This window comes from Aegilops tauschii, chromosome 5 (assembly GCF_002575655.3).
Source record: "Aegilops tauschii subsp. strangulata cultivar AL8/78 chromosome 5, Aet v6.0, whole genome shotgun sequence".
NCBI lineage: Eukaryota > Viridiplantae > Streptophyta > Magnoliopsida > Poales > Poaceae > Aegilops > Aegilops tauschii.
The window spans coordinates 427061901-427075048 of record NC_053039.3 but is presented as its reverse complement, the minus strand read 5'-3'; the positions used below and the strand labels follow the sequence as shown (position 1 = coordinate 427075048).

The window sequence follows — 13148 nt, the reverse complement described above, 5'->3', positions numbered from 1 at the left end:
CACACACCCACCAACGATGCTGGATGCACCGCCGGAACGGGAGCTAGGCGGGGAGACCTTTATTCCATCTTCAGAGAGTCGCCGCCTTCTCGCCTTCCTGAGCAGAAAACAAACCCTAACAAGATTGAAAAAAATAACTAAAAACGGAGCCCTCCCGCCGGCCCTTGCCAGGATCCACCGCGCCTCCATGGCCCTAGGGCCACCGAAGACAAGGCGGACTTCTGCCGGCGCCGGTGAGAGGCACTAACCCTAACTTTCTTTCTTGGAGGAGAAGGAGACACACTTGATGGCAAACGGTGAATATTCCATGGGATATGCTTATCAGCCCTAGTTCCGGTAGTTCCACATTGTTCTGCTATCTTTTTATTTATTTTTGACATGGCATGATTCCTGCATTCATTGAGAAGAAAAGAGTTGCTCGGTCAATTAGAGAAAACCGAGGGAAAACCAGATTTCCCAGTTAATTATAGAAAACCGAACAAAAAATCATCACAACCGATGAGCGACACACATAAGGTACCACACTCACACCACACCAAAGAGGGTCTCGTCGAGACAGCGTGCATGCGTCATTGTCACCATTTCTCCCCTAGAGGCATCATCGTCATCCCTAAACCCTGAGCAAATGACTCCGACTTCGGGGTTGGCGATCGTTGACTCAACCGACACTCCAGAGGCCGAGTGAAACTATATGAAGATCCGTGCCAGGACTCAGTCACCTGAGAACAGACAGCGCAGTTCCGACTCAGGCGAAGAACTGTAGAGGAGAACTAGGCATGGCTGACGCTGTAGAAGATGACTGAACAAACCACACCACCCGCTGCTCATCATCGTACGCCACCAGGCCCCGCTACTGCAGCTTCGACTTCGCAATAACAAACCAGCTGAGTCTGGGGAGGGTTTCGGCGAGACCAAAGTTCAACTCTCTAAACGACCTCGTCTCCACTAGCTAGGAAGCCTTTACGGTCGATGGATTTGCAATTCAGGGTCGGAATTATAATAAAGCTTCCTGCTTTTGTAATGGGGAGTTCGAGACTGACAAACATTTTGCTAGTGAATACCATTTTTCCAAAAACTTCTAGAGGATTGTCTCCTTCTAAATTTACATAAAAAAGGCTCCTTCTAAATTTCTCAAGAACAAAAATTGCATGCTTCTACTAAGCAATCAACACGAGCTTCCCTGCTTATAATTGATATCTCGATGATTCGTGGGAGGAGAAGGAAAAACATACAACATGCAAAATTTGGTGAGCTGCTTCTCACTGTCCTTTTGAATGTTCGACTTGAGCATACCAGTCATTTTTTTTAAGAAAGACTTGAAGGTGCTACATGTCGCTTATAGGACAAGACCTAGCACTACTGGTGGCAATGGAACTTATAGTTTTCCTTTTTTATTTTAACATCCAAGAGTGACTTGTACATATACTAGTTTTTTTTATTTCAATTTTTTATGTTTTACTGAAATTGCCAGGCCATGCTACATGAAAATTATGGCCAAAAGACAAAATTTGTACTTGCAAACTGTAATATATGTAATGAAGATAAATACTATATATTACGTATAATCGTTAACAAAAATAAGAAAATCATAATTCACAATACAACCATTGAGACAATATAGATAAAGAGCATCACCGAGTTGGATGTTGCCTATTTTCCTATTGGTGGCAATATAGATATAGACAATATAGACCAGCACTATTGGTGGCAATGGAACTTCTTGTTTTTCTTTCTTTTGTTTTGACATCCAAGTGACTTGTACATATACTAGATTGTTTTCTATGTTTTTCCATGTTTTAATGAAATTGCTAGGCCCCATGCGCCTTTAATGTAAATAAATCATTTCACATGATACATTAAAATTATGGCCAACAGACATAATACTTGCCAACTGTAATATATTTAATGAAGATAAATACTATTATGTATAATTGTTAACAAAAATAAGAAAATCATAATTCACAATACAACCATTGAGACAATATAGATAAATAAAATCACCGAGTTGGATGTTGCCTATTTTACTAATTATTTAATGGCAACACACAACCAACTTTGCTGGATGTTTGGAGCAAGAGACTAGGTGACCCTAAAAGTAAAACCTCACATAAATATAACAATGTCTGACTTATTGTGTTCGGCCTTTTCTACTTCTTCAACCAAATCGCCATCTCTTCTGTGAACTTCACCATTGCAGGTTTAGGTAATAAGATTGATACCACGGTTGAGTCCTCACCGTCTTTATTCTTGCACTTGGTATGATAGCTAATCAACTTTGACGTGAAGTCACCAGCATGTGGTGTGCCAGCAGCAACTAGCTCGGCCTTCCGAAATTTCAATGCATTGCCTCCAACCCACTTTGTATCACTAACTTCATATGTTCTGTCCATACCGAAAGGTGAACGATCTCGCCATAATGCCATCAAATCAACCATTGACTTCATGCAATCCTTTGTGGTGCCTAACTTGACTTTGTGTATCAGCTCAAGTACTTGTTCAAAGGGCTTTGTAACAAGCTCATTGACGGTGATCTCGACCATGGGAGAAAAATGTGCATTTCCATAGTAACCACGTGGGACAACGCTTTCACCATTAATGCTTCTCCCACGTGTATTTAAAGTAAACATGATACGCACTTTCTGACTAGATCCATAACCAAGTGCCAATGTGCGACACCGCCACATAACAGTCGTAAGCAACTCAAAAGTTGTGGTGGATTTGGAAAGGTGTTCTGGGAGGTGGCTCCTTAAAATTGCTACTTCTTTCGGTCCAAAAAATAAATATTGCACTTCCATGCTTTGCGGCGGAGTTGATAGCATCACATCATCTCCCGTGCAGTCCAACCCCTGAATAAATGTTTTATATGCTGGGTAGACATGCGTGATAGAGGGTGGCATACGTGCTGTGAAGGTATCTCGTTTCCATACGGGCAAAGTGGTTGGGATGAGTTCACCACATGCAAAATCGGCTATGGATTTGATAAATTGGAGGATACCAAAACCATCAGCAATGCAATGGCACATGTGAAGCCCAATAACAAATCCTCCACACTTGAGTTGTGTCACCTGCAAAATACAACGCATAGGGTTAGATCATGAATGGTAACATGCTTTGGTAGGAAAATAATTAAGATGGCCACTAAAGTCACCCATCTTCATATTTATATACTCATTTTTATAATTAAAATGGTAACATAGGAGTATACATATGTGCTTTCATTTGTATTTTGATGCGAGTGTCAAGACAAAAATAATTTGGACAAAGTTTTTTTACACTAAGTCATAGTGTTGATGAATAAATAATTTATTCATTTTACTTGACAACACCTTGTAATTGAAGTGAATATGATTGTAACATGCTGCTGGTACACAACAAGAAAATACAAAAACAAATACCTGGCAAAATTTGCCTATAGTTTTACCCAGCAAATAATAATGCATCCAAAACCTCAAACTAATACTGCTCGCATATTAACGCCCGTAATAATTCTCATAAATAAACTAGAGAAAGAACACAAGTGAAAACGAAACAGATACAGTTAAGAAACGCTAGCTACGTACCTGCAGGAAAAGCAGAGGTTTGGCAAGCACATCCCTGGTGTCACCGGCGTCTCCCAGGAACTCCTCGACGCACGGGTACGGCGGCACCAACGGCTGGCCGAGGTCCTCCAGCCGCACGTCTGCGCTGGCCTCCACGAACATCACCCCTTCCCCCGTGCAGTCCACCACCAGCTTGTTTCCCTCGGGGAGCTTCCGCAGACGCCCAGCCATGGGGTAGTAGTACACCAGAGCCGCCGCCACGGCGGCCTTGATGCCCTTGGCCACTTTGCCCGGCTTGACGCTTTCGCCGGGCGGGCTGCGGAAGAAGCCGACGATGGACTCGTAGAAGCGCAGCGACCACTGGTCGTCGAGGTCGGAGAGGGCCTTGGTCTCGACGGGCGTCGGCCGCGCCGGGCGCACCAGCTCGGGCTCGCTCCGGCGTGCCGTGAACGTCACCATGGCGGCGGAACTGGGTTTGGGGAAGGTGCGTGTACGTGTGTTAGAGAGAGCGTTGCGCTGGGAAGGTGTGGAAGCAGTGTGGTTTGCCATGACATGCGTATCGAGCACACATATATAGGCACCAGCTGGTGAGTAGATCGAGTACATGCATGGCGATGGTCATGGTGACCGGTTCAAGCTAGGACGGCAAAGGCATGATGCCAAAAACCAACTCGGCGTACAACGTTGAAGCTGTCAAGTGTTTGTAGCTCTTTGAACAAGTGAAGTGAGCCCGCCCGCCCGCCGCTCGAGAATCAGTTTCAGTTCGTGCCGGCCGCGCATATTCTTACGCGACTTTGAGTCGTCCGTCGTCAGCTAGCAGCGCGCGGTAGGTAGCTGCTGCCCACGGGTACCACACGCCAAAATGCCCATACCACCATGCATACATCGAAGTAGCATTTCATCCTTAAAAAAAAAGTAGCATTTCGATTACCATATACTCCCTCCGTAAGTTAATATAAAAGCGTTTAGATCGCTATATATGGAAAAATAGGCAGCCCATATTTGTGTAATATAAATAAGTATCATGCATCTTTGTCGAGTTTATTTGATCCATTTGTGTAAGAAATAGATTTTGCCCCGTTAATTTGAGTACAACGGGGCGAAAATCGCTGTCAGGACTCAGGCACACGGTGGCGCTAGAAGGCACACATATTGATGCCGCCCAAAACGTCATCGTCGCCGCCTCTCGCACTCTCGCAGGCCGGTGACTTCGACTTCTCCACGATAGGTTACATATGGAGATAAATAATGCCATGATAACCGCACCAAATCTAGCATGTTAAATAGTCGTGGACAAGGGGCTGGGACGACATATGGTAATTAAGTCGGCTTGGATTTCGACGGAAGATCACTACTCATCACCGTCACTATGGCCATGGGAATCGCCTCGCAAGGAGAGAACCACGAAACAAAGTGCCATTTAAGAATCGTCGTGTTGCTAGGTCCAAAAAAAGGCAAAGTTTAGATGCTCTAACAGCAACCCTATAATAGGGCATCACACAATTAGTTGTAGAGCATTGAATTTTTCTATTCCAATGACAACCCTATAATAGAGCACCATTGCTCCTATAATAGAGCATCAAACAATTGGTTTTAGGGCATTGATTTTTTTCCCAACAACAGCCCTATAATAGAGCACCATTGCTCCTATAATAGGGCATCAAACAATTGGTTTTAGGGCATTGAATTTTTTTCTGCTCCAACATCAACCCTATAATAGAGCACCATTATTTAGGGGGACATACCGGAAATCCCGAAAAACCTTTATTTAGGGGGAGAATCCCCTAGGAACTTGCTTTTTATTGTTTTGTAAAATTGTCTAAACGATCCTTAGTATAGTAATGACGCTTTTTTGGAGATGATGTATTGTTTTCTTTGTTCGATGTAATTTTTGCATTGGAGACGGGGAGATGGCCTATGGCAACGTGTAGAGAACTAGTTTTTTTTATTTAGGCAATCTAGAGTTTCTTGTTTTTGAGAAAAATGTGGAGTTCAGTGTTTTTAGGTGTTAAATGTAGAGTCTCTAGTTTTTTTGAGCAACTGTATAGTCTCTAGTGGGGAACCCAACTCAAAAAATAAACTAAAAAACCAAAATGATAAGTGTCACACGTGTGGCACGGAGCAACATGGTCGAAACGTCCCCATTACCATCCATTTTACCACATCAGATAACATCAGTGGAATCTTTTTGATTTTTCGGACTTAAAAATATTTTATCTCTTAAATAAAAAATTTGATTAAAAATCAGTTGTCATCATTAAATTTGTCTCGACAAGATCTTCAAAACTAGATCCCATATCGATATGTTTTGGCGACATTTTTTTAGGCCAAAAGTTGCCATGATGTTACACTGAAGTTGCCATAGTGTTTATACTAAAATTGCCATGATATGTTTCATCTTTTTTTTCTAGATTTAAAGTTACCATTGTATTTCACAGTAAATTGTATTAATTGACCATGTCAACTTTTAGTAATTAACCATGGCAAATTTAATTCATGGATCATGGTAATTTTTTTGTAATTCGTCATGACAAATTTAGTTTGTAGATCATGGCAATTTTAGTATTTTGACCATGAAAATTATTTTCTGTATGAACCATGAAATATTTTAGTGCATGTATCATGAAAAATTTAAGTAATCCATCATGGCAATTTTAGTTTGTGGTTCATGGCAAATTTGAGTCGTTGACCATGCATTTTTAAAGCAATTGACGGCGGATTTATTTTTAATTGTGAACCATGTCAAAATTATGTCATGGATTTAGTTTCTTAATTCTTTTTTATAAAATGTCAAAATTTACTTTAAACGTAGAAGAAAAAGTAGTTGAAACATATCATGACAACTTCAACGTAAACATCATGGTTATTTATGTGCAATAGACATGGCAATTTTAACCCAAAAAAGCCATCGGAACATATTGATATGAGATCTAGTTTTGAAGATGTTGTTTAATATGAAAATGGTTTACAATCAGATTTTTCATTTAAGAGATAAAACATTTTAAAAACTGACCCAAAAGATTTCCGTTGACATCATCAGTTTTGTCACTTGTGCATGCATACAATGACGTGACATAATGTATGATGAGGAGAGCGTTCGGTCCAAGTCCCTTACCATGGTGGATATCAGGGTAAAGAAAAATACTAGTGAGGAACCGGGGTCCAGGAGGGCCGGAGACAACTGCAAGCCCAAGAGCCTCGGGGCCCATGACGCGCAAGCGGTTACGTTTTCGCCCTCCATTTCGAAGCGGAGGCGCGCGCCTGCGGTTCCGCCCGCCAGTTGCTGCGACTCATCCCCGCCCCGCTCCACTCGCCCTTCGCCACCGCGACGGCAACCGCCGATGGCTCCTCCACGCCGCCCCCCTCCTTCCCGGCCCGCTAACCACGCCGTGTTCCTCCTCCTCGCCGCGGCCGCCCTGGTCGGGCCCGCCGTCGGGGTGGAGATCCTCTCCAAGTCCCGCCTGGAGCGCTGCGCCCTGGACTCGGGGGCCGGCGGCGCCCTCTCCTGCGACCGCAAGCTCGTCCTCAACCTCGCCGTACCCAGCGGCTCCGTAAGCCTATCCTCCTCCTCCTCTCGAGCCCCGATCAATTCCCTGCCGCGGAGTCGTGCGGTTTTTTTTTTTACTGACGGTGTGTGTGTTCGGGGGCTCGATTCAGAGCGGCGGCGAGTCGTCGCTGGTGGCGCAGGTGGTGGAGGTCGAGGAGAACGATGCGCAGGCGATGCAGACGGTGCGGGATCCCCCCGTCATCACCATCAACAAGTCCGCCGTCTACGCGCTCTATGCCATCAACTACATGAGGGTAAAGCCCCTCTCCCTGTGCCCCCCTGACCAACAGACCGGAGTCTGGTTTTTCTGATGAATAGCTAGCAGGATGCCACTTTCCACTTTAAGACTTAGAGCCAAACAGCCTCCAGCCATCATACAATGCTGGCTCCTATGGTACTTCTACTATTTTGTTGTGTTTTGGTGGGCTGTGTTAAACTGTTAATTGCTATCCTTCACTCCTTCAGGAGAAATTTAGGTGTACTACTTGAGCTGGAATAGCATGCTATTTTCAGGCTCTTGGCAGTCCCTGTTGCTGTCCGTTCCCATCACTTTGCGACCCTATCGTAGCGTAGCGTTGCTGAAATGTCGTGTTCTAGGTTTTGGAATGGGCACATCATAGGGATATTTCTCTGTTTGTCATGGATAAACAGGGAGTCGATGAAGCGGGTTTCCAAAATGTTTCAGGGCTATCGAAATATTGGATTGCCATTCAGTATGTTCTGATATTGCTAGAGTGGGACCGTTTATGCCTACGTGTTCTGCATCTCCTCATTTGTTATAGTAACCCCATTTGCATCTGACAATGTTTTTAGCAATTTATTGTCTGATTGTTTTTATATGCAGCTTGTTGCACTGAAAAGTTAGTCATATCGCTGATATTAACTGTTACCTACCATTAACCCTATACTCTCTAACAAATCATGTGAATTCAGACCTGATTTATTATCTGTGCTCGTTTCGTCAGGATGTTGCTTATAAACCAGAGGAAATGTTTACCAGGACACATAAATGTGAGTCAGATGCTGGTGCTGATGTTGTTGGAGTTTGTGAAAGGTAAAAAAAACTTTGGAACTTGATCCAGTTGATAGGTTGTCATCATCAATATTTCTGGGAGGGATTCCAATTGGTAGATCTTCATAATCACAAATCCACCTTTTCAGTTTTAGACAGCTATAATCTGTGCTGTAGCACTCTTGGAGCGAGTTTATTACAATAGTATAACCCTTGCTGTATACATTTGTGTAGCATATACCATTTACTCTCATGGCCATTCATATCTTCAGACTTTCCCTCGATTTCTGCATCCTTCTTTATACATATTTTCAATGTCGTATAAACTAATGATGTCTATTTCATGAATATGGCTAGGATATGGGATCAGAACGGTCACGTAATTGAGCATACAGAGGTGAAACGGACTGGCCTTTGTCATCCTTATTTTATTATCTCAGTGTCTTGAGTAGTAGCAATATTGAACCAAACAGTTTTTGACCAAATAAACCGCGGATCTGATTGCTTTGGGGCTTTTTTTTCCTCGCCTACGCATAGCTTTGGTTTTATATGACTTTGTTAGGTGCCGGCGTGTTTTCGTGTTTGTGTGTTGGTGTTGGCTGTGTGCATCCTAGCTATGCAGAGGCCGGGTGTGTGCTCATAGTGTTTGTATCCTCTTGATGCTCCATTTTGAACCAATAAAATCCACCCTTTGTTGAATTTTTTTTGAGAAAAATAAAGGCACATATGAAGTTCTTTTCAACGTGCTTGTGCAATGAATGCATCTGCATGTCATATACTCGTTTAGTTTGTGTTATTGTATTTTACATGTAGCTATGATCAACTATCTCATGATTCTAATGTTTCCTCTCTTTTTCACGGCAAATCTAATGTTTCCTCTACACTTTGCATTGCACTAGCCGGTTTGCTGTCCATGTGGGCCTCATCGCCGTGTTGGTTCGTCTTGCGGATCAATTTGTGAGTTAACAAATTGTTTTTTTGAGCATTCCTGCATTTTCAGTATAACATTGTGTCACACCTTTCACATGCATCTTCCTTGCAGTTGATAAAATGATTAAAGGCAAAGCTAATACGGCTCACTGTGTACGTTTTCCAGGTGATTGGTATGGGCATTAATTGTGAGATATCTTTGTAATATTTACAAATATTGTCTTAAGAACTCCACCTGTTGAGTTTGAATTGGCACGATATCCTAATATCTTGTACTTCTTATTTCGGTCTGACACGGTCATAGTACTTTCTTTTCCTTTGCTAACATCATCAAGTAGGCAGTTCACATTTTGGGGATTAACGGTGATCTAGTTTATTTATTTATTTTTAAGTAGAATCTTGGAGAGTATATGCTTATGCCAAACTTATATGCTGTTCACATCATTCCATGTTTTTTATCATTATTCAGGTCAAAATTTGAGTAAATCTGTGTATCACTGTATGTCCATTGCTTATAAACAGGTTTCATGTTTTTGAAATTGTGGGAAGGTCAACTGGGTACAGCATCAGAGTACAAGTAAAGAAAGGCTCTTCTGTAACGGTAGGCACTAAAATTCTGCTCTGTTACTTGTAAGGCTAGTATAGAATACAGACTCTTGAAGAAATTACCATGATTATGTACATGCTGACAGTATGTTGGCACGAATAGGCACAAGCAAAATACAATCCTCCTGATGATGATATTATATTTTTCACATGCCTTTGCTAACTGGAGTTCTATCAAGTCTGGGAACCTTGGCTTACTGCACTTTTATTGTTCGATCTTGTACCCCTTTAAGGACTAATATTCTGAATATTCTATTTATTTATCAAATCAAAGTATCATCCAAAGGACTACTTTTCTGTTCTTATATCTGGTTTGCTGTTTTCAACTTCCAGTATGCAAAGCACTTATGTAACAGCAGTACGCCTTTAACAATTTGACATTACACTGCAGGAGGTTATTGTTAGTCCAGAGAATAAAACAGTTGTTTCTAAAGATAACTTTCTGAGGGTAAATCTCATTGGTGACTTTGTTAGTCACAATAGTATGCCAACATTTGAAGACTTCTATCTTGTGACTCCACGGAAGGTATTCAGCAAATTATGATACATGTATTTCTCTCACGTGACTTCATAATTTCCTTCTATATCTGAAATATTGAAGGCTGGTGGTGACGGTCAACCGCAAGTTCTTGGCGATGAGTTTTCCAGGTGGATGCTGTTGGAGAGAGTCCGGTTTACATTAGATGGTCTTGAGTGCAACAAGATTGGTGTTGGGTATGAAGCTTACAGAAACCAGCCTAACCTCTGTGGATCACCATTTGGGAGCTGCTTGTACAATCAGCTTTGGAATTTCAAGGAGGTAAGGTTGTGCATTAGCAAGTATTAGGTTTTCTTTTGCAAGGATAAGTGTCGAGCTTCTTGTTTCTGAAGCACAATCTGCTAATATTGTAACTGTTTAGTCTTGAGTTTTTATTTCACCATTTTTTTTCAGTCTGACGAGAATCGAATATACAGAAACCAAGAGCCCCAGTATATTGTGCAGGGAAGATTTGATAGGATCAACCAACACCCGGTTATATTCCCACCATTTATTCTTGAGTCATGTTTTTATGCTAGCATTGGATAAAGCATTTGATATATACCCATCACAGAATGCAGGAGCTCATTCATTCTCTATTGGAATCACAGAAAGTCTGAATACTAATTTGCTGATAGAGCTGAGTGCTGATGATATAAATTATGTATACCAGAGGTACTGATAATAATTACGCAATTTTATTTTGCATTTACCTTGCACTGATTTGTCAATTTCAGGAGTCCAGGGAAAATAATTGACATTAATGTCCCTACATTTGAAGCCTTAAGCCAAGTTGGTACTGCCAAGGTCACAATTAAGAACATTGGCAAACTGGAAGCTTCATATAGCTTGACGGTATGCATCGCCAAGGAAATTATAATTTTCTTTGCAAGGAAGCAAATGCCTTTTGATATATTTTTAGACAATTGTCTACCTTTTGATAGTTCATTAATTGCATTAATTTTCTTTTCTCTTAAGATGATAGGTGCATGAACTGATTTCCTAACCATCATTCTTGTTGTCTTTGCATGAATATCCTTTCTATTCCCTGCATACCTACATGGACGCACCCACATCGTTCGACTGAGATATATTTGACTAACATATTTCACATTTACTTTTCTTATAAAACAGTTGGATTAAAAATTTAGTCGATGATTTACTTGGCCTCCTCAGTTTTCCTGAACTCTGATGACTGCCTTACTCCTTTTACAGTTCGACTGCTTAAGTGGCATCAGTTATGTGGAGGTATATTTATTGCAGTCTCGGTGTTTTCTGTTTTTATTTGATTGACGAGCTGCAACACTTCATTTCAGTTAATTATTCATCAGCACAGTTCCCTGCTTTGGTTATTTGCTCATTCAGTTTCTTCTCATGAAACCTGACCGCAGGAGCAATTTCATTTGCAGGAGCAATTCTTCATCATCAAACCTGGCCAAGTGGTTATCCGCTCATTCTATTTGCGTTCCTCATCAGACCAAGCATCAAAATATCGCTGCTCGGGTGAGTTAGAAACCAAAGACAGCTCATCATTGTCCTTAAATCCAAAGTCCTGTTTTAGGAATTAACATGGGATTTGTTTGTGGTGGATTGCAGCTATTTTGAAAGCGTCAGATTTCAGTGAACTTGACAGAGCAGAATGCCAGTTCTCGACTACAGCCACCGTTCTTGACAATGGAACACAGGTTCTGAAATGTTTGTTCCCTTGTAGTGATCCTGTTAGGATTCATTAGCTTTTGTTTCCTGTTAAAACAAGCGCAGGGAGATAGTTAGAGTTGCCTACAATGTTTCATCCCAATCTTTGATGTCAGTGTGTCTCTTGCCTTGATAAACTTTTGATATCACAGATCTGTTTTTTCGCGCGATCCGGATCCCCTTTTTACAATGACAAATAATTGTGTCGTGCTGTTCCTATCTCTGAGCTACATACATTGCTTACTGCCCTTGAAACCCATGTAGATCGGCCCACCGAAGCAGCATAAGAAGGGTGGCATCAGGGGTTTCATCGAAGCCATCGAAACCTTGTGGCGCAACACGTGGGACAGCGTGATCGATTTCTTCACCGGCAGATCATGCAGGTAATATATAATGTTTTCGGTAGTAATTCGGATCCGGCCGTGCCTCTTGCTGTTTCTGATCATTTTAGCTCATCTATCTGTTTCACTCCCTGTGGAACAGCACCAAGTGCTCGAGCTTCCTGGACCTGAGTTGCCACATCCAGTACATATGCATCGGCTGGCTCGTCATGTTCGGCCTGCTGCTCACCACGCTACCCGCAGGTCCGTAAGCATTTCGTTTCGTCAGGTGGCTATTTTTCTTCATGTTCACGACGCCAATGCTCATTTTCTCCGTGTTTTTGGCGTTGCAGTCGCGGTGCTGCTGTGGCTGCTCCACCAGAAGGGCATGTTCGACCCGCTGTACGACTGCTGGGAGGACGTGTTCAGGTCGCCGGAGGCCGCACACCCGAAGCACCGGGGAGGCCGAGGCCACCACGCGCACGCCCACACCCACCACCATCACCACCACAGCAAGCACCCGCACGCGCACAAGAAGCGTAGCAGCGGGGCGGCCGGGCAGCAGCAACACCACCATCACCACCACGTCCTCCACAGGCACGGCGGCAAGCCCGACGGCGAGCAGCACCGGCATGCAGCAGCGCTCGGCGTGCAGCACAGGGACGCCGGGCACAAGCACCACCGGCACGGCAAGGCGCCGCAGAGGGAGAGGGAGAGGGCACCAGACCGTGAGCGCGAGCGCCGCCACCACCACTCTCGGGCGGCGTAGAAGATGGTTGTGATCAATGGGCTCAATGCCGGTCGATGGATATATATATGTGTGCAGGACGCTTGAAGGAAATTAGGAACTCGTTGCGACTTGTGTGATTCACGGTATTCATTTGTGATGGATATATATATATATATATATGTGTGTGTGTGTGTGTTAAGTTGTACTAGTACTACATAACAGCTTTTAGTCGTGCGTCAAGTTCTTTTACAA

General features: G+C 42.8%; 1 protein-coding gene and 1 pseudogene across 3 annotated transcripts; one reads left to right on the top strand and one right to left on the bottom strand.

Moving 5' to 3' along the window:
• Window positions 1–1878: 1878 nt before the first annotated feature.
• Window positions 1879–4250, bottom strand: LOC109753697 (acyl transferase 1-like; annotated as a pseudogene).
• Window positions 4251–6800: 2550 nt separating this feature from the next.
• LOC109753688 (protein HAPLESS 2) lies at window positions 6801–13095 on the top strand. 3 transcript variants are annotated; one of them, XM_020312605.3, is made up of 18 exons: window positions 6801–7090; window positions 7197–7340; window positions 8052–8140; window positions 8456–8495; window positions 8998–9055; window positions 9141–9201; window positions 9551–9629; window positions 10026–10160; window positions 10236–10433; window positions 10566–10646; window positions 10726–10826; window positions 10889–11006; window positions 11367–11399; window positions 11561–11654; window positions 11748–11836; window positions 12111–12229; window positions 12330–12430; window positions 12520–13095. In XM_020312605.3, exons 1-18 carry the CDS (start codon window positions 6881–6883, stop codon window positions 12933–12935), a joined length of 2166 nt encoding a protein of 721 aa, XP_020168194.1. In that variant the 5' UTR covers window positions 6801–6880; the 3' UTR covers window positions 12936–13095. The 3 variants fall into 3 exon arrangements, with proteins under 3 accessions (XP_020168194.1, XP_073354108.1, XP_073354107.1); XM_073498007.1 differs by lacking the exons at window positions 6801–7090; window positions 7197–7340; window positions 8052–8140; window positions 8456–8495 and having other exon boundaries at window positions 8557–9055; window positions 9141–9194; window positions 10261–10433; XM_073498006.1 differs by lacking the exons at window positions 6801–7090; window positions 7197–7340; window positions 8052–8140; window positions 8456–8495 and having other exon boundaries at window positions 8558–9055; window positions 9141–9194.
• The last annotated feature ends 53 nt before the right edge of the window (window positions 13096–13148 follow it).